This window comes from Abramis brama, assembly GCF_963993115.1.
Source record: "Abramis brama genome assembly, chromosome: 15".
Lineage (NCBI taxonomy): Eukaryota > Metazoa > Chordata > Actinopteri > Cypriniformes > Leuciscidae > Abramis > Abramis brama.
In genome coordinates, this window is record NC_139977.1 from 25,229,742 (window position 1) to 25,250,910 (window position 21,169).

Sequence of the window (21,169 nt, forward strand, 5' to 3'; positions counted from 1 at the left end):
TAGATCAAATGATTTTAAGGCATGTGATACGCCTCTAATTGACCCAAAATTAACATCAAACTAATCAACTGGTCTGTGCAGTCCTGAATAGGTAAGTATGTAGTGAGCAAGTTAGTTTGGTTATCTAGTTTTCCAGATTGGTTTGCGAATGTGTTTTGGTTTCATCCTTTGGCTGGAGAGCATGCCATTCCTAAGCTGAGCGTAACACAGATCGATGATCATGTTGACTCTGGAGCAGTGCTTTTTGATTAGGAGACTAATTAAAGGGAAAGCTGCTCTCGAGAAGAGAGGCTGAAACCTGAGAGAGAGAGAGAGAGAAAATAGGGAGAAGGGTTATGGAGATGTGATTTATGGTAGTAGCAATGAAGTCATGTTCTCATTTAAAAAAAAATAAAGATGGAAGATTTAAAGTGTGTGCTTTGAGACTCAGTGAGCCACCGACAGGTGTCTGAAGTTTAATATTAATATTAATATTAGTCTGCTCTTAAAATATTTGCATTTCTTCTTTTCACACTTTTCACTTTCCCTCTTCTCAGGGTGGCTTTTATAAAGGTGTGGCGGGATCTCAGGTGACTCTGTCCAGTTTGGTGAACCAGAGCAGGGCTATGCTGGAGGAACAGGCGAGACATCTGCTGACCGAACCAGAGAGGCAGACCATGGGTTACTACATCCAAGAGTACCGTGATGGACACATCGGTGTTGAGCAGCTCGTCATGGCCCTCTTTGAGCTCTTCAATACACATGCCAAGGTGGAGACATTTACTTTTACTTTTATGCATTTGGCAGACAATTTGATCCAAAACGACTTGCATAGTATTTAAGGTATACTGTATATTTTTTATCGGTTAATGCATTCACTGGGAATCGAGCACTTGGCATCATGCTCATCAAAAAACATGCATGTGATCTTGTTCGGACTTAACATATTCATAATAATAATTAATAATAATATGCCACCAACAGTTTTGCTCTTGACTTAATTTTTAGAAGCATGTTTACCTTTCACAAAAAATTATAATTAAATAATGGTCATAGTTTTTACCAGAATCATTATAATAAATTATTATTAGTGATTTAGTAGATTTTTTTTAAGTTTATTTTTTTAGCATATTTAAACATTTTAACTTTATTTACTATTGTTTTAATTATTTTTACAATAATATGGTATTATTATATGGTGTGATAAAACTACACGTTTTATGAATCTTTGCAAGTTTTTTTAATGCTGATAATGCTAGATAATACCATGTTATTATAGTTATATTGTAGTAACAAAATGTATAGTTTTTTTTTGTAGAAACGATGGCAGTAAAAAAAAAAAAAAATTAAGTAGGCCTATGTGATATAGGTACACTACCGTTTAAAAAGTTTGGAATTTTCAGTATTTAATTTTTTATTTATTAATACCTCGTTTTAGCAAGGGCTGCATTTAATTGATCAAAAGTGAAAGTAAAGACTTTTATAATGATACAAATGATCTCTACGTTAAGTAAATTATGTTCTTTTGTGAGAACAGGAATAAATGAAATACATTGAAATATATTATATCAGAAAATAGTTATGTTAAATTGTAATAATATATAACAATACTTATGTCTCTACCATATTTTTGATCAAATAAAAGACCCAACATTTTGAATGATGGCATATCTACTTACATTTTTTTGAATTTAATACGCAATCTTTTTTTTATTAAAGACTTGTATTGGCTGAATGAATTATTATTAATAAAACACATAATACTGACATTACAGTATTATGGGCCATCATTGTCTGGTGATTTACAGCAAGTATACCCTCATATTACATTCAAATTTATGAAGATAGTAAAACCCACAATCAACACGAGCCCGGTCACATTCACAGCTCTGTACGTGTGTGTATTTGCAGTTTTCTCTGCTGTCAGAGGTGAGGGGGCTCGTGACCCCTCAGGATGTGGAGAGATTTGACGGTCTGGTTCTGAAACGAGAGATCGAAGCCCTGAAGGCAAGGCAAGGGGGTGGAGCTGGATTTCAGGACTCCTTCTCCATGGTCTCGTACCCTGATACGCTGGCCTCCTCCTCAGCCAGCTTCATGACCAACACCACTCTCAGCTCTGCACGGGTAAGAGCAGGCACCCACATTTACAATGAGATTAACAACTTTCTTCGCACATAAGCAGGAACACTTGCGCCGCAATTATTATTGAATAAGACCCAGTGTCTGTAGGCCTATCTATAATCTATAATCAATAAGTGTTTAAGGCTCTGCGTCTGTATTTGTGTGGGATGAGTGGAAGGCATTTTTTTGTGTGTGTGTGTGTGTCTGGGTATGTGTGTGACAGACATAAAAAACTGTTCACAAAATTGCCAGGCAATTTGGGCACAAAGAAGGCGTGTGCAGATTACAAGGATACAAGATGAAGGGCTCTAAAGTTGCTGTGGGAAACAGCTTTTGTCCTTTCGTATGTAGGCTTTTATGCCCATCGCTCGAAACCTGTCTGTCCTCCTGTCTCACTCTGTCTGGGCATGTCTCACCTCAACTCATCTACGTCTCGTTGTGAAAGTGCAGCTGTTTAGATTTGTACTTGTCTCAGGAGTGTTGGTGTGACAGATGGAGAAGTGTTTTGTGATGGATTTTTAAGCCTGCTGACTCCCAGTGTAAATTGCAGGAGCAGTTTAACACCCAATTCCCTATCCCTCTCAATAAAACAGGAAAGACTGCTCTGGCTGATAGATATGATGGAGGTAGGTTAAATAATCTCTCACTTAAATTTACAAAATGTACCATAGTAATCGTTTCCACTGTAATACCATGCAAAATACCATTAGTAACCCCATAACTAGATACTGTAGTAATATTCAGTGCAGTTTGTCCTGCATCATTTGTTCGGCAAATATGAATGATACGGAATATTGAGAAGTGTGCTATTAAATTTCAAAGCGAAACTTAAGTAATAAAATTGTTGAAAAATCCTCTTATATTATTAACATTGAAGGAGGTACTTGAACAATATCTTTAGGGACCAGAATATCATAGAGCCTAATGTTGGGGATAATTTTTGTCAAGTAACCAACCACCCAGAACTACATAGGAACACAAAAATATATACTTAGAGCTTGTTAGCAACAGCATTGAATGCAAAAAAAACAAAAAAAAATACTACCAGAACACCTTATTAACTCCCTAGCAACGACCCACAACACCCTAGAATTGATTCAGCGACACTCAAGTTATATTTTCTTTTTTAATACCTATAAAATCTTAGTGGAAAATATGGTTACTATGGTAACATTTTACAAGGGTGTGTAAACATGCATGATCACAAACGTACATGCATATAGTATATAGTATGTGCGTTTTGGGGTTGGGTTTGTCTCTTTTGCAAACACACACACATATTAAATAATGAGTTTGCTTTTTCTATCTTTGGTTTCTTTTGAATACTCACGCACACATACAGGAAGCACATTCTTCATTCTCTGCATGGATTGATCCCTCTGAAAATCCCTCACGTCTGATGTCTGTCTGTGTGTATATGTGTGGGTTGCAGTGATCAGACACACAGTAAGTGCATGCATGTTGCAAATCAAAAATGTGTCCGCTGTGACTTTGTACCTCTTCATCATGGGTCATTTGTCTGTATGTATGAGTGTGTGTGTGCACTTTGGAAATGAGCGAACATATTTGTATGCAAGCTTTGTTCGTGGCCCTCCTCTGTGGATCGGTGTTGTTGTAAGCTTGCCAGCTCTGGCTCCAGTAATTACAAGAAGCAGCGGCGGACCACACCGCAGCCCTGCGGAGCACCGCAGACGAAACGTTCGCTCTGGGACTCTCATCCTGGTACCGCACCTCGTCAGCCATATGCAGAGCTGTCACAGCAGATAAGCCCCCCCAGGCGACAAAAAAAAAAGAAGCAAAAAGTCTCGCAGAGAGCATCCTGAGTTATGCTCTAGTGGAGCACAGTAGGGGATTGTTGGAAGTTGAAGGACCTGAGCCAGCACAGTACAATGTCTGTGCTCTCTGAGTCTGCTCTTCTGTCTGTTTTAGTTTGAAGAAGAAATGAATGACTGCGTCCAGCCAGATTTGTCATATGGGTCAAAAGTGGTTTGATATCATTGGCTAATTGTTGCACAGGTCACTCAAATATCATTCAAAAGTTTGGGATTTGTAAGTTATTTTATTTATTTATTTAGAAATTGATTATTTTATATTCAGTAAATGAGTTTGTTACTTATTCAGTAAATCCTGTAATGGATTAATTTCATTAAAGGATTCATCAGACTGATTTAAAATGGTAACGGCCGGTTCACACTGAACATGTTTTTGACGGTAAAATCTAGTGGTTGACCGATATTGATTTTTTGATGGCCGATGCTGGTATCCTAGAGAGCAGGGTGGCCGATATAAAGCTGATATATTGATAATTTATATTTATTTTACTTAATATTTAATAAATTAGATATGAATAATTTGAAAATGAATTTAAAAATAATTTTGTAAAATAAACAGACTTATACTTTAAATGGCAACTTTTTGATTCTGATATCTTATTACAGTATTTTTCACAAATAAAGAAATTGTTGAAAAAATATATGAATCAAAAGGAAGTAAACACTGTAACCAAGGCACTCAGTAATCTGGTAAGTTTGTGCACATTGGGAATCATATTTTTTCAAATAAAGACTTGGTAACACTAATTTTACAAACATCACACAGTAAAAATGACATCAATATGACAGAGTGGGCAACTGAATATAATGCAGCATAGTTTGAAATCAAGCGTCTGAAAATAAAATGTTTATTAAATATTCAAAGATTTGTTTAAATTATATAAAAGCGTATTTTCTGAATGCTGATGGTAAATGAAAAGTATTATAATGTTTGTTACTAATAATATAAAATCAAATGCTATAGTACTTTTTTTGTATACCGTTTATTTTATTTGTTTAACAGTTCTATATAATAACGTATCCATAACCATGAACTAATAAGATGGAGAATGGAGGCGATGTGTGCTCAAAAGTTCAGCTTCTGACGCAATAGCCAAACAGAAAAACGAGTCGGCCAATGACGATATTTAAAAAATGCCAAATATCGGCCTTGCCGATATATCGGTCGACCACTATTAAAAAGGCAAGACGCAAGTGTAACGAAAATAATGTAAGGTTGAACTTCTTTTAACTTGAGTTCTGCATTTTTATAATGCCGGGTCATACGTGAGACGCAAGCACAAAGGTCAAGCACGTCCGTCTATCGCATGTTTACATTGAAAAACTATGGCCTTAACTTTTTTGTACAACTACCAACTCATAACTACCGACGCATAACAAGAGTCATTTGTTCGCATTGTATGTTGATTTTTTTCTGTGCAGCTCATGAAGACAACTCAATAGTAAGACGTGTCTTGCTATTATTTCACAATACACGGCCTATACATGTGAAAATAATTCTGGTCCATTATTTATAATATCTTTTTTACAAATAGTTTCAACCGTTTTCAAATGTTAAATACAGAGGTGTTATATGTGAATTATGAAATATACAAATACACAGCAAAAAAAAACCACAAACATTGCAAGAATGACAACCAAAACACATACAAAGTTTAGCTGATCAAGTAGCAAACAAATTAGCCTTGTAAGTGGTGTGCAAGTAAATAAAGTGAATTGATGAGGCTTTTGTTTTGGTCGAGGGGAGTTTTAATGAGGTGAATCACATGTCTGAATGTACTGAACTGCAGAAGTCATGAAATCACCTCTCTCTTATTGCAACTGAGCACACGCACATGCTAAATCAGGGCTTTTCTTGCTCTCTGTGCGATATGTGTTTGTTTGTGAGAGACGAGTGTTGGACTGAAAATGAGGCTGGATGTGAGATTGAAATGTAGGACTGTAAATGCAATTGTTTTGATGCCGCTCTGTGAAATGGGCCCTCAACAAAATGCAATTTGAATCGAACATTTGTTTAGGGGATAAACACACAGCTGTGTTTTTCATTTGTTTATAGTCTCTTGTTCTCGTTTTTCTCTTTTGTTTTTCTCTCTCCCAGAACGACGGTGTGGCAGAGAACAACGGGGAACAGTCTCTCGAGCGTAGCAATGCCCTGCCAGACATCTCTCTGGTAAGCCCTTCAGTTTGAGGAGAACAGGAAAGATAAAAGAGGGAGAACAGAGAAAAAGGAGAGAGTTATAGGTGTGCAATGGATGATATTGCGAGAACTGGCATTGAACACCTTGAAAATTACCAGGGGCAGATTTTGACCATTGTGATGATGGCTTTTGTATGAAACTGTCAACATACTGTAGGGGTGGGTGGTATGACCAATGTTATGTCACGGTAGAGTAATTCAAGTAATTTTGCGTGTGTGTATACTGTAATACCTACCGTTGTGGTCAGAATTTTTGGCACCCTTGGCAAAGAAGGCTGTGAAAATAAATCTGCATTGTTTATCCTTTTGTTCTTTCATTAAGAAAAAATAACAAAAATCTAACCTTCCATTGAAGTAAAACTAATCAATGTGGAGCGTAAATCAAATTATGAAATAAATGTTTTTCTCTAATACACATTGGCCCATTGGACATAATACTAATTATTATGAGTGAAATATATCTGAAGTTTATTCGCCTTCATATTTACAAGTTTTTGCACTGACGAAGTAAATATTTATGAATGTATAAATATGAGTTTAACACAAACGCCAAATTCCCTTAATCATCCATCACAATGGGTAAAACCAAAGAATACAGTTCTGATGTGCAGCAAAAGATTGTTGAGCTTCACAAAAAAGAAAGTAGCTGTAAGAAAATAGGACACGTGTCTATAATCAAGGGTAGCGTCAGTTCTGGCAGGTCACGTTAGTCAAGCTCGCATCAGCTGACTCTCAGCTGATCCACGTCTACCTATAGGAATAAGACGCCTATGACAGCATCCATATACAAGCTCCTTCAGTATTATCAACAGCAATTGCGTTTCTCAGGGGCTAATTACCCTCCTCCATCCCCAGCTCCTCCTCTCGTCAGTCAGGATTTGGCATTCTGATTCCCCTTTGAATCAGACTAAAATCTTGATTATGTTGTACATTAATATATTGAATTAATGATATCTGCAACATGTTGGTTCTGTTCTGTTTACCCTAAGGGGGTTATTGCTGCTTTCCCTGCTCTTATCCATGCTCAGCTGCATGGATGCGCAGGGAGTTCTTGCCCAGAACAGAACCATACCACCAATCATAACTGTATGCTAATTGTCAATCGTATTTGACGATTGTGGTCCTGACAGAATTGTCTTAATGCATGGCGAGGAGAATAGTGGCCAAAGACTGTTAAAGGATCACAGATAGAGAATTGCAGAAAATAGTTAAGGCTTCGGGATCAGGAAGCCTCAAAAAAAAAAAAAAAGAATGTGAGGGTTTCACAAAAAATCATCTGCTCTCATCCAAAAACAAACACCAGTTCTGCCGTGACCATCCCATTCCCCTGACCTGAACCCTATTGAAAACTGAAGAGGAGAATGTATCAACATCTTTTAAATAAAAGGTCAAAATTATTGTCATTTATATATTTTTAGATTTTCATAGGCTTCTTTGTTCATATTTACCAAGGGTGCCAATAATTCTGACCATGACTATATAAATTAAACTAACTAAACTGTGCTTTGCATGCACCAGAATGATTAATCCTTCAGTCCTAATCCTTATTTTCACATTACTCCATGTTTGTTGTCACTGTGAAGACAACGTACATTAAGCAGTCCTGCACATCTACAGTGCCACAGTATAGCAAAATCTCTACCGGTTGACACATTTTATACTGTCATGCCGCCCAGCCCTATCTCAAACGGCTCTAAAGGCTTGGCTACTCAGACAGTTGATGGTTGTTTGAAGGAAAGAGTGAAGGAGAGAAATAGAGGAGATGATGACACTGTTGCTGATGGCTGCTCGTTGTGAGAGAGATGGCTGAGGAAGATTAGGGTCTTTCTCAGAGAGTTTGCTGTTGATAAACTGATGAAGCACCAGCATAGCTCTATCAGGCGCAGACGCCAACAGGTCAGAAGCGTGTGAAAGTAACATTTCCAAAGAATGTTCAGGCCTAGATAAAAAATCCAACACAGACGACTCACATCTTGGTTTGATTACTTTCTGATGGCACTGACACCTCATTCATCTGGCTTCTGCTCACCCTGTTCAGCCTTAGTTTGTTCATTTTCTTTTCTTTTTTTGTTTTGTTTCTTCCTTTGCCTCTTGGTCTGAATGAACCAATTGTTCTTGTCCTCAAATCGATGACTTGTGCGTAATTGTCGTGTGTGTGTGTGTATGAAGTATGTGAATACGGTGCATTGTAAGTTGCGATGACTATTATTGAATGCGGAATGTTTTCTTGATCTCCTTTGAAATATAACCTGAAATATGCCATCACTAACGCTCTCCTCTTTCATCCTAGGATGAGGTTCATTCCACCTCAGATTCCCCTCCTTCCTTTAAACCTCCTCCTCCCCCAGGGCTTCAGCACCGTCCCAGTCGAAAATCCACACTTAGTAAACGTCACTCTTCCAGCTCCACCCAATCGGGCTTGTACTTCACCGCCCCTTCTCGTTCCCATACCAAAGAACCCAAACACCCAAAAACTCCCAAACCTCGCACATCTCCTCCTGACACCCTCAAGATCATGAGCCAGCACCCTATCGGACCGTTCCCTCGGGTCCAGTCGCCTAGTAAGGGAAAGCCTGCTGTCCAGTCCTCGTCTCCGAATCCTCCACCTGCCCCTAATGTACCTGCACCGCCTGGGCCACCTCCTCCTCCGCCCCCCTGCCCAGATAAGCCCGCCCCTTCGTCCCCAGCATCCAATCAGCATTTTGTCATGGTGGAGGTGCACAGGCCCAACGCAGAACCTGATGTGAACGAGGTGCGGCCGCTGCCACAGGCACGAGGTGAGACTGCACAGATTTGATGCATTGTGGGACAGCTGCGAATATTTAATATGTCATTAACCAGCTGCCGATTTCTATTCAATTTTGTTATTTTCACTCATTTAATGGCTAAAAAGTCATTATCCGCAATGTTAAAGGAAACAGTTCAGCCAGCAGAGGTGTAAAGTCCAGGTTCAGAAAGTAGAAGTCCTCCTCAATATTTTGTTCCAATCACCTGGATTTGCTAATTAGCAGTTTTTAAGCCAGGAGATAGCTAATTAGTGAAATCAGCTGGTTCATTGATGGAATAAACATATCACATATGGCAGGACTTTTACTTTCTGACCCCTGGACTTTACACCTCTGTCAGCCAGGTATCAAAATTCAATAATTTAATCACTTTCCTTATGTTTTACATGGATAAAATAACCACATGGTTTGGGAACCACATTGATTTTTTGAAGAACTTCTACAGTTGCAGTCATAAATGTAAATACACCTTGCAGAATCTGCAATGTTAAATTTCACAAAATAAGAGGGATTGCTTGTTTTTTATATTGTGACTTTCATTCATACGCATACAATTGCAAGAGAGGAAACACAATTACAAGCTGCAGGATTGCAGTAAAGTGGAGTAGATTGCATATTTTTGTTTTGAATGTATTATGTTTAATTATGTTTTTTTTAAAAGATAGCATAATGTGTTGCAGTATTATGACCGTTGCAGTGTCCTTAGAGATTTTGCATGCTCAGAGTCTAATGTGGCCCTTGCTTAAGCTCTTTCACATAACAGATTTACATAGTCCACAATACAAAATATTAGCTGCATTTAAAAAACGACCGTTCAAAAGTTTACATACACTTGGTTCTTAAAAAGAATAAATGTTATGATTGTTTATATTCTTAACATTTTGCAGATTCTTTAAGCTTATGCATTTATTAACTTATGAATTATCTGTCTTTACATGCACTTTAAAAGTTAAATTTCAGTCTAACCAAAGCAACAATTTTTCTTTTTAAAATGTCATAAAGCACTTTAGTCCAACTGAAATCATATAATGGCTGGAATACACTACACTTTTAAAATTTGAACAGGCTACACTATCTTACATCTTCCACTTGCTGACTTTAGAAATGGAGTTTACAAAGTGGAGTTTCCCTAGCACAGCAAACTAATGCAGAATCATGTGCTTTGTTGCATGGCGTAGCAAAAGAGGCAAAAACAACGCAAGAAGTTCTCAAAATACAAAGTTTAGGCATTGGTCAGAGTAGCATAAGCCTGATAAGGGAGGATTAAAGGAAAAGAAAGCTTTCCTTTTTTTTTTTTTTTTTATGAGGTTAAGTGCTCAAAGAAGAGATGAGTTTACAGTTGTTTTTTGAATGTTGTCAGGGATTCTGCATTCCGGATGAGGGTGGGGAGAGCATTCCACCAGCATGGAACCGTGAATGAGAATGTTCTGGAAAGTGATTTTGTGGCTCTCTGTGATGGTACCACAAGCCGTCGCTCGTTGACCGATCGTATGCTTCTGGCAGGGATGTAGACTCGTAGGAGCGAGTGAAAGTAGGAGGGAAATGACCCAGTGGTAGATCTGTAAGCAAGCGTTAATGCCTTGAACTTGATGCGAGCAGCGAGTGGTAGCCAGTGCAGAGAGATGAATAGAGGACGTGGGCCCTTTTTGGCTCGTTGAAGACAAGACGAGCTGCAGCATTCTGAATCATTTGTAGAAGTTTAGTTGCACATGATGGAAGTCCAGCCAGAAGAGCATTGCAGTAATCAAGCCTAGATACAGTGAGGAAAATAAGTATTTGAACACCCTGCTATTTTGCAAGTTCTCCCACTTGGAAATCATGGAGGGGTCTGAAATTGTCATCGTAGGTGCATATCCACTGTGAGACATAATCTAAAAAAAAAATCCAGAAATCACAATGTATGATTTTTTAACTATTTATTTGTATGATACAGCTGCAAATAAGTATTTGAACACCTGAGAAAATCAATGTTAATATTTGGTACAGTAGCCTTTGTTTGCAATTACAGAGGTCGAACGTTTCCTCACCAGGTTTGCACACACTGCAGGAGGGATTTTGGCCCACTCCTCCACACAGATCTTCTCTAGATCAGTCAGGTTTCTGGGCTGTCGCTGAGAAACACGGAGTTTGAGCTCCCTCCAAAGATTCTCTATTGGGTTTAGGTCTGGAGACTGGCTAGGCCACGCCAGAACCTTGATATGCTTCTTACAGAGCCACTCCTTGGTTATCCTGGCTGTGTGCTTCGGGTCATTGTCATGTTGGAAGACCCAGCCTCGACCCATCTTCAATGCTCTAACTGAGGGAAGGAGGTTGTTCCCCAAAATCTCGCAATACATGGCCCCGGTCATCCTCTCCTTAATACAGTGCAGTCGCCCTGTCCCATGTGCAGAAAAACACCCCCAAAGCATGGTGCTACCACCCCCATGCTTCACAGTAGGGATGGTGTTCTTGGGATGGTACTCATCATTCTTCTTCCTCCAAACACGTTTAGTGGAATTATGACCAAAAAGTTCTATTTTGGTCTCATCTGACCACATGACTTTCTCCCATGACTCCTCTGGATCATCCAAATGGTCATTGGCAAACTTAAGACGGGCCTTGACATGTGCTGGTTTAAGCAGGGGAACCTTCCGTGCCATGCATGATTTCAAACCATGACGTCTTAGTGTATTACCAACAGTAACCTTGGAAACGGTGGTCCCAGCTCTTTTCAGGTCATTGACCAGCTCCTCCCGTGTAGTTCTGGGCTGATTTCTCACCTTTCTTAGGATCATTGAGACCCCACGAGGTGAGATCTTGCATGGAGCCCCAGTCCGAGGGAGACTGACAGTCATGTTTAGCTTCTTCCATTTTCTAATGATTGCTCCAACAGTGGACCTTTTTTCACCAAGCTGCTTGGCAATTTCCCCGTAGCCCTTTCCAGCCTTGTGGAGGTGTACAATTTTGTCTCTAGTGTCTTTGGACAGCTCTTTGGTCTTGGCCATGTTAGTAGTTGGATTCTTACTGATTGTATGGGGTGGACAGGTGTCTTTATGCAGCTAACGACCTCAAACAGGTGCATCTAATTTAGGATTATAAATGGAGTGGAGGTGGACATTTTAAAGGCAGACTAACAGGTCTTTGAGGGTCAGAATTCTAGCTGATAGACAGGTGTTCAAATACTTATTTGCAGCTGTATCATACAAATAAATAGTTAAAAAATCATATATTGTGATTTCTGGATTTTTTTTTTTAGATTATGTCTCTCACAGTGGACATGCACCTACGATGACAATTTCAGACCCCTCCATGATTTCCAAGTGGGAGAACTTGCAAAATAGCAGGGTGTTCAAATACTTATTTTCCTCACTGTATAAGCAGGGCCTGGACGAGAAGTTGTGTTGCTTGTGCTCAGTTAGGAAAGGCTTCCTGATTTTGTGCAGTGCAAACCTGCATGATCGAGCTGTCTATGAAATGTGGTCTGTGAAGGTCAGCTGGTCATCCAATATTACTCCAAGATTTCTGACCAACTTTGATGGGGTGATTGATGATGAATCTAGCTGGATAGTGAAGACGGATTGGTAGGGAGGACGAGAAGCTCAGTCTTTGCCAGGTTGAGCTGCAGGTGATGTTCGTTCATCCATGCCGAGATGTCCGCCAGACAGCTTGAGATCCGTGCAGCTACTGTGGGATCATCTGGTTGAAATGAGAGGAAGAGCTGTGTGTCATCAGCATAGCAATGGTAAGAGAAACCATGTGCCTGTATGATGTGTCCCAGTGATGTGGTGTAGATGGAGAAGAGGAGGGGTCCAAGAACTGAACCCTGAGGAACCCCTGTGGTCAGTTGATGTGCGTTAAATCAGTTGAAGCAGTTAAATATAACGGTAGTTGATATGATTAGGCTTTTGCTTGACTACGTTATCAAATAGCTATCAATGTGTTCACCATCTCAGTCTGCCTTCTAAAAATCAGCATCCTTAGAAAGGCTTTGAACATTATAGATCGTCAGTGGAGAAAGGCATATAGTTACATTTACATTTACACATTTGGCAGACGCTTTTATCCAAAGCATGTATGTATATATATTAGGAAAGTTATAATATAGTTCATAATGACGTGACATCATAATATACGTACATCATATACATGATTCACCTGCTATATTGCTGAATGTACACGATTTTTCATTAAAAAAAATATGAAACCGTTATGGCTCCCCTTCTTCACAGCTGTTAAATGGTAAAGGCCGCCCACACATTGACGTGATTGGCTACAGGGTAGTTTGTGACGTCAGAAACACCAGCAAAATGCGTTTTTGAGACTGTCTTTGATTCACTGCAGTTTTGAGGAGAAAATACTCAGCAATGGTGTTGACTTATGAATTTGCACATGGTTTGTCTGAAAGCATATTAAAAACACCACATAGACATAAACAACATTAAAAGCTTGATTTTCACCACAGGGTTTAAACTTTAAACAAAACTAGTTTGATGGTCAAGTAAAGAGGTTTAGATAAAGGGGTTTGAGTGATTAATAAACAGTATCTAACCTGACGAAAATATATTTATTCAGTGTTAGCCACAATTCCACATTATATTTCATCTGCAACAGCATTATAAACTTTTATAAAGATACATTTGGTCATTAACTTTTAAATGCATCATTATGCAAATTGCAAACACATGAGGAGAGTCTCTGCATGAAAGACCCACGACTGGCAGATTAACGTGCTACTACATTTCTGTCCGAAATTAGGAAATTAAATAAAACTGAATGTGGAGGATTTTAACTGTGACAAAGAGGGGCAGTTTAAATGGTGACAGAATGCGCATAACTAAGCGACAGAGCTGTCCGTTAAAGATGCAATTATGACGAAGTGGTATGTCCCAAAGCTGCTACACACTCAAAAAGTCTTTTCTTTTTCTTCACAAAAACAGTACTTTTATAATTTTATACTTTTAGGGCATAGTATAAGCAGGCGAATTGGGACGCAGTAATATTATTTGAAAAACACTAGGCAAAAAGTCCCCGGATGACCTGTCCACTGAAATTCTGAAGTGCGTATTCGATGGACACTTTACTATTCCATGAGGCCACGGGAGAGGATTTATGAGAAGAAGTGAAGCGATGCAACGGATGCTGGCAGGTCACATGACAGTGACAACATGGCGGATGTATACGTCTGAATTTCATTTATACTACACATATTCATACTATGTATAACATACTGTTTTAACAAGTAGTCCTACTCAGACAGTATGCGATTCTGGATGCTGCATAGGTTCTAAAATCAGCTCAAAATATAAAACATGTTTGATATCCTCCAACTGGATGGAATCATAGCCTGAAACTAAAAACAGAGTCTGTGCCCATCATATAGCTACTAATCATTTTCTGTGAAATCTGTCAACTCAAATCCAACACCTCCAGTCCAGACTGCAAATCAGGACCAGAAATCTGGGCAAAAGTGTAGTGTATTCATACATAAATCTGTTTTTTGCAATGTTGGACTAACAGACCTAGATAATGTGATTTGTAGCTCAGCTTCATCCAGCATGTACAAGTTAATCGGGCCTTGACGCTGTGCACATGCTCCGAAAGGCAGAGGTGATGCACAATGCGTATATATATATATTCCATTACATGTTGTCATGCATTTTTGGACAAACAGATGGAGACTGCAGCTCGATTACACAAAAACCTGCTAGCTCGATTCTAACTGCATCTAAACTTGCTTATTGTCTTCTTTCAGGAGGGACGTTGTCCCAGCTCTCAGACAGCGGACAGACCCTCAGCGAGGACAGCGGTGTGGATATTGCTGAATCTGGACGTCTAAGTAAGGATAGCAGCCCACGTCCCGCCCGGACCAGAGCCCCACGGGATGGGCACGGGGGAGGAGAAACATCTGCCAAACCGGTGAGACCGAGAGAGAGAGAGAGAGAGAGAGAGAGAGAGAGAGAGAGAGAGAGAGAGAGAGAGAGAGAGAGAGAGAGAGAGAGAGAGAGAGATGGGTGTGTGAGAGTTAATGACAGTGACAGAGGGATGGAATTAAAAGTGTGAATGAGAGCGAAAGAGTGTTGACAGAAGAGTGCAGTCACGTAAATCTGTCTCCTCCCTCTCCCTGTGACTGAGCGTGCTTGACTTTTATCAATTAATTTTCACTTTTCTTCTTTTGGTACATATATTTTCTTTAGTTTTTTCTGTTCTTTATTTGTTGACTCGTCCACTTCATCTCATCTCATATCACTGATCCAACAGCTCTCCGAAAAACCAATCTCAATGTGCTGAGTCAAGACGCGTCCGTCTTCCTTCTGGCCGTCCTTTAGCTATATGCTTCTCGGCTTTTCTTATACGCATGAGCGGTGTTGTTGTTCTCATGGATCGAACGAATAGTGCCATCTGAGGACAGTGCGGTTGGGCACAAGCCACTTCCTGTGGCCTTATTTTAGGCTGTCAGACACAAAGCAATGTCTATCATCAAAGCCAAATGTGTCTTCCTATATCTGTTCTCTTTCATTCTCTCTCCCTCTCTTTGATCTGCTACTTTCCTGTCTCTCGCTCTCTCCTCATCTTTCCCGTCCTGTCTCTAATCTGTCTCTAAATCTACCTTGCAGCCGGGTCTGTTGGAGCCGACCTCCTCTCTAGTGAGGGTGGCAAAAAGTGCCAGCACTCTGGGCATTGCAATAGAAGGCGGGGCAAACACACGGCAGCCCCTCCCACGCATCGTTACCATACAAGTGAGTGGCCCTTACAGTGTTCTATTATATACAGGGTTATATTATATGAAATAATATAATTTTGGGGTCGATAAGATCATGAGCCCCCTCACATCTGACAGCAGAGAGAACTGCTGAATAAATGTGAATGTAATATGAGGTTATACTTGTTAAATATATAAAATCTCTCTTTTTTGTTTATTCTTTTTGCTTCGTTTTGGATTTATACTGACACCTAATGACATGGATGCAGCATTGTGCAGAAATGTACAGATGGACCGGTGGCATTGAAGAAATTCACTTTTTTTGTCAGCTATGTTCAGTTTAGCAAAAGTGTCCAATGATAGAAGGGGTTACGGGGTTAAAGTAGGTAATATTCAGCTGGTCATGTGATCTCAACATGCTAGCTCCCATGAGAAGGCCCACTGCATGTGAAATAACGCTTTTATTAGGTTACTCGTGTGAGTGAACATGATTTTTAACATTTTTTATATGCATTTGTTTAGAACTTCTAAAAATTGCTGGATGTACTTTTAAGTATTATACTTAACTAATCTCGCACCGTTTGTGCTACAAACATGAAAGACACCTCAAATTGTGAAGCTTGAGGAGAGATATGTCCAATTATTTTTTGTTTCATTGTCACCTGAATGGTAAAATGGGAGCAAGGATATCTACGGACCAGAATATCATAGAAACTTGTTGGTGGCCATTTCTTACTGGGGTTAGTAAACAACCACCCAGAAAACCCTAGCAACCATATAGCAATTTAAATGTCACTTAGCAACAAAATAGCACCTTGGCAAATATCCTAGCAACATGGCAATGGTTTTTGTATGGGTAAGCACCACACATTTTCAATACTGAATCTGATGAATCACAATAGTACCCTGTGGTTCTTCATATTGGGCGGCTGCCAGATTTTACAGTTGATTGTACAATTTCAAAACCCTCAGGTCTGAAGCCTGTACGGAGCCTGAGACTATGACAGAAACAAAATGAGTCCCAATCATGAGATTACTACCGTCAGTCATATAAAGGTCAATGAGTGAATTAAATAATGAGCACAGAAGCACAGCAGTACATGGACCTCCAGTTGTGGGCCAGTGTAGAGCAGGAAGTTGGTGTTGGTGTTTGACGCCATTGTGGCAGCAGATTTTTCCTGATTCTGTGTCTTGTTTTACTAAAAATCTCGAGCACTTTGAGGCTTTGAGGCTTTGAGGCTTGTGGGAATGCATGCAGTTAGGTGTGCAATTTGTAGACCGAGTTGATGATATGCGAAAGGCTCTCTGTGTTTCTGTGTCCACCCGTGCTGGAGAGGAAATGAAGTGCGTTCTAAGGAGGGGACGGCTGAAATAACAGTGCAACTGATTGCCTTTGATTTAGCAACAAATCAGCTCCTTCTTAATAAAAGATTGAGATACGAAGAACAGGGGCAGGGGAACAGGAGAGACTGAGCAGAAAAAGGAATAAGAAATGAATGGGTTTTAATTCCCCGGCTGCAGGCGGTTCATCAGCGTCATAATGAAAATCCAACAACAAAAGCAGCCGTGGACTAGATAATGTGGTGCTCTTTTGTTCCGATCAATATCAGGCATTGAATGAAAGAAGACGAAGAAGCTGGTGAGATCTAAGTGGCTGACATTTTAGCCTCCATTAGTTTACTACTTCCTGTTGCGTACATGATGTCATGCTCTGACCCTCAAGTTCGTTTTATTGAGGTCTCCCTGTGGTGAAAATCAAGCTTTTAATGTTGTTTATATGTCTATGTGGTGTTTTTAATAATGCTTTCAGACAAACCATGTGCAAAGTCAACACTATTGCTGAGTATTTTCTCTTTAAGACTGCAGTGAACCAAAGACGGTCTCAAAAACGCGGTTTGAAAAGTTTTTCTGACATCACAAACTACCTTGTAACCAATCTCGTCAACGTATTGGCGGCTTTAGCATATCATTAACACCGAACTAGTAGGAGAGTCTCTCGAGAGATGCCAGGTTATTTCGGTATATTTTTCTGTTGATATGAAAAATCGGGTAAATTAAGCAATATAGCGGGTGTATGATGTATATTACGCTGTTATAATGAACTATATGCCTTTCTCCACTAACGTTCTGAGTTGTTCAAAGTGTTTCTGATGATTGTTAGAAGGCAGACTGAGATGGCGAACGGGAACATAGTTTGTGTAACATTAGCAACATATTAGCTGTTTGATAACATAGTCTAGGGTGACCATATTCCAGGACATGTCCGGCCGGGATTTCGAGATCTCCCAAAATATCCGGGATGCGGCTTTTGCTTTCTCGTCGCCATATTCATTTTGTTTACATGCACACCTGGGACTGAATTAATTCCGATTGGTGAATCTGAATGTAGTGTTTACATGAACGTTAAACAAGTGATCGGTTGATGTGCGTTTTAGCATTGCTAAGAAAATTCCTGTGTTTTCGTCTTGATCGGGATCCGTGTGAAGCAGAATGCATGACCTGCAAAGCTGGCACGTACGTGTCAGTGTCAAATAATGTAATAATGTAAACATAATGAATGGTGACTGTAGAAAGCAAAAGCCGAATCCCGGGCATTTTGGGCGATCTCGAAATCCTGGCCAGACATGTCCTGGTTAAGCAGGACGTATGGTCACCCTAACATAGTCAGGAAAAAGCACCGTTATGTGATCGACGTTGTAAAGAGCGATAACATTGTGCAGTGTTTATCTCAGTAAGTTGACCGAGTGAATCTGTGAGCTGGCGGGGTGGAGGCGGGGCTAATTAGCATATTCATAGATCTGCGTATTCTAAATGAAGCAAGGGTGTAGAGTTTCATTTAATTTAAACTGAACTTCTTTTTTGCCAAAAAATGTAAGTACAGTTAAAGGTAATATATATATATATATATATATATATATATATATTAGTAAACTATAAGTACCAGTAGTTTAATGAGAGTACACTTCAAAGTGTACCTACGAGTTCACTATTGTAAACTATCTGTGTACTCAAAGTTTACTATTGTTACACTTAATAAGTAGCAATGTCTATATTAAGTAGAACTTTACTTAAATCCCCCCTGTAGTCAATAATTGTATCCCTTAAAACACATCTTTGATCATCAAAATTTACATATTTAAACGTATTTTTTTTTCTGTGAAAAAATCTTTTTCTTTTTTATCACACACTAAATTGTGTGATAGTTTTCCCTAAAAAAAATCATGATTTAATAAACTATTATTATTAGTATTACTTAAAAAAGTACATTCTACTGTACAATACTAATATATTTCTGTCATAATTCCCTCAAGTTAAACCAAACTTCTGACAATAGTTTTATCAAATGAAATGGTAAAATGCTTAATTTTTAATAGTTTTAGTTAACAATAACAACACTGATCCCTTTAAAAGTCACAATAAGTGATTTGTGGTTGTGCAGTGTTTTCTTAGATAGTTCTTGACCAGATTTAAGTGACCAGCGATAGCTACGTCTGAATTTACAGTATGGGACAATCAGTACCCCCTAATGTTTACTTATAGATGAGAAAGAGTCAAACAATGTCCCAAAATCTCTTTAATGTTTAAAACTGTGTTTTCAGCAAATTATCAATCAGTTGTCCACCTGGGATCACTCAGTGATGAATTGATATAATAGTTTAATTTTCAACTCTGCTGATTACATCCTTGTGTGATTTTTCCCAGTTGAAATCCATTTTTTACTTTCTCTTCAGAGCCAAATCTAATCTAACTACCAGCCACACCAAACTGTGTGTGACTGTAACCGTATTTAGAACTAAAATAGACTGACTGACCGACAACCGACTCTCGCTTCTGTGAACTCTGCCAGTCTGTCACATTGTGTTAAATGAAAGTTTCTCAAACGATCTCTCATTCTCTTTCCCACAGAGAGGTGGTTCGGCTCATAACTGTGGACAGCTAAAGGTGGGTCAGGTAATCCTAGAGGTGAACGGAGTGTCTCTCAGAGGAAAGGAACATCGGGAAGCTGCACGTCTCATAGCGGAGGCCTTTAAAACCAAAGAGAAGGACTACATTGACTTCTTGATCACAGAGTTCAACGTGGCTCTATAGGACCGTACGAGTCCCATGATGCTGACTGCGGAAATTGTATAAAAAGCACTGGGACATACCGCTCCATGTCTTGCCATGATTAACCCCCAGAATCCTGTTACGTTTCATACACTTCAGCTCATCCTCTTCTGTGATGTTTTGAAACCAGTCACTGTTTGAAAGGCCATTCTGTGTGGACCAACCCCATGTTGACCTTTCCAGCGGCAAATGCCAGAATAGAGCAAAAGTTCAGTCGGTTCTGGCCGGTTTGTTTTAGATGATTGGACCATCTTTTCATTTGGCTTATTCCTTGAGCTTCTAATATAGTGAGATTTGGTCACCTGACCGCAATATGGCAAGAGACTTTTCATTAGGCTTGGATCTGTGTAGTGTTTTTGATACACGATATGACGTCATGTCCTGGTGTGAGTCTGAGTCTGCGCGAACGTGTCATGGAAATCATCGTCGTTTTTTTTAAAAGTCATAGCTATTTTATAAGAAATATGTGCAAATGGATAAAATGTGTTTCAAATATATGTGTAAAGTTTATGAGGTGGACAGTACTACTGATTCTAGTAAATAGTGACTAACTAGAAATTTGAACTAAAGTGCTTCTCATTACAGTTTGCTGTGAGCAGAACTGCTGAAACATCTGTCATCTGCCTTTTTTTAACTAGTCAGCCGATTTCAATATTTTATTATTGTTTGTGCTGTTTTCTTTTGCGTCATGCAGTAATTGCTAAACCACGGCAATCAGTCATTAGGACAGAAATGCTGGAGTCCTCAGAGATAGCTACATTGCTTCAAATACCTAGTGAGCTGCATACGTAGACAGCATTTTAAGACAGCTGGCACTTCTGATGTGAAGAGAAGAGCTTGTTTTGGCCAAATTTTAAGGCAGCAACACGTGCATCACGGCTCAACAATAAGGATTCCTTACTGTCCCGTACCGTTCAAAAAATGTGGCGTCATATTTTTTTAAAAATGTTTTTCAAAGAAGTCTCTTATGCTCACTAAGCCTGCATTTATTTGATCAAAGATACAGTAAAAACTGTAATATTGTGAAATATCATTGGTAAAGCTGAATTTTCAGTCTTCAGTGTCACATGATCTTTCAGAAATTAATCTGATATGCTGAATCATTCTTACTGCTCAAGAAATATTTGTATTATTATCAATGTTAAAGGGATAGTTCACCCAAAAATGAAAATGCTGTCATCATTTACTCTTCCTCAAGTTGTTCCAAACCTGTATGACTTTCTTTCTTCTGCTGAACACAAAAGAAGATATTTTGAAGTAAGTCGGTAACCAAACGACTGATGGACCCCATTGACTTCCATAGTAGGAAAAAAAAATACTATGGAAGTCAATGGGGACCAGCAACTGTTTAATTACCAACCTTCTTTAAAATATCTTCTTTTGTGTTCAGCAGAAGAAAGAAAGTCATACAGGTTTGGAACAACTTGAGGAAGAGTAAATGATGACAGCATTTTCATTTTTTGGTGAA

At 39.2% G+C, this 21,169-nt stretch overlaps 1 protein-coding gene across 1 annotated transcript in view; it reads left to right on the forward strand.

The window, feature by feature from the left end:
• Nucleotides 1-20,871, forward strand: part of whrna (whirlin a) — a 107,391-nt gene extending 86,520 nt beyond the window's left edge. The window contains exons 7-13 of the mRNA XM_084137946.1: nt 537-749; nt 1,891-2,103; nt 6,031-6,102; nt 8,420-8,906; nt 14,647-14,810; nt 15,509-15,631; nt 19,501-20,871. Coding sequence (XP_083994072.1) covers nt 537-749; nt 1,891-2,103; nt 6,031-6,102; nt 8,420-8,906; nt 14,647-14,810; nt 15,509-15,631; nt 19,501-19,683 — 1,455 coding nt within the window. The 3' untranslated portion in view covers nt 19,684-20,871. The remainder of the gene's footprint in view (nt 1-536; nt 750-1,890; nt 2,104-6,030; nt 6,103-8,419; nt 8,907-14,646; nt 14,811-15,508; nt 15,632-19,500) is intronic.
• The last annotated feature ends 298 nt before the right edge of the window (nt 20,872-21,169 follow it).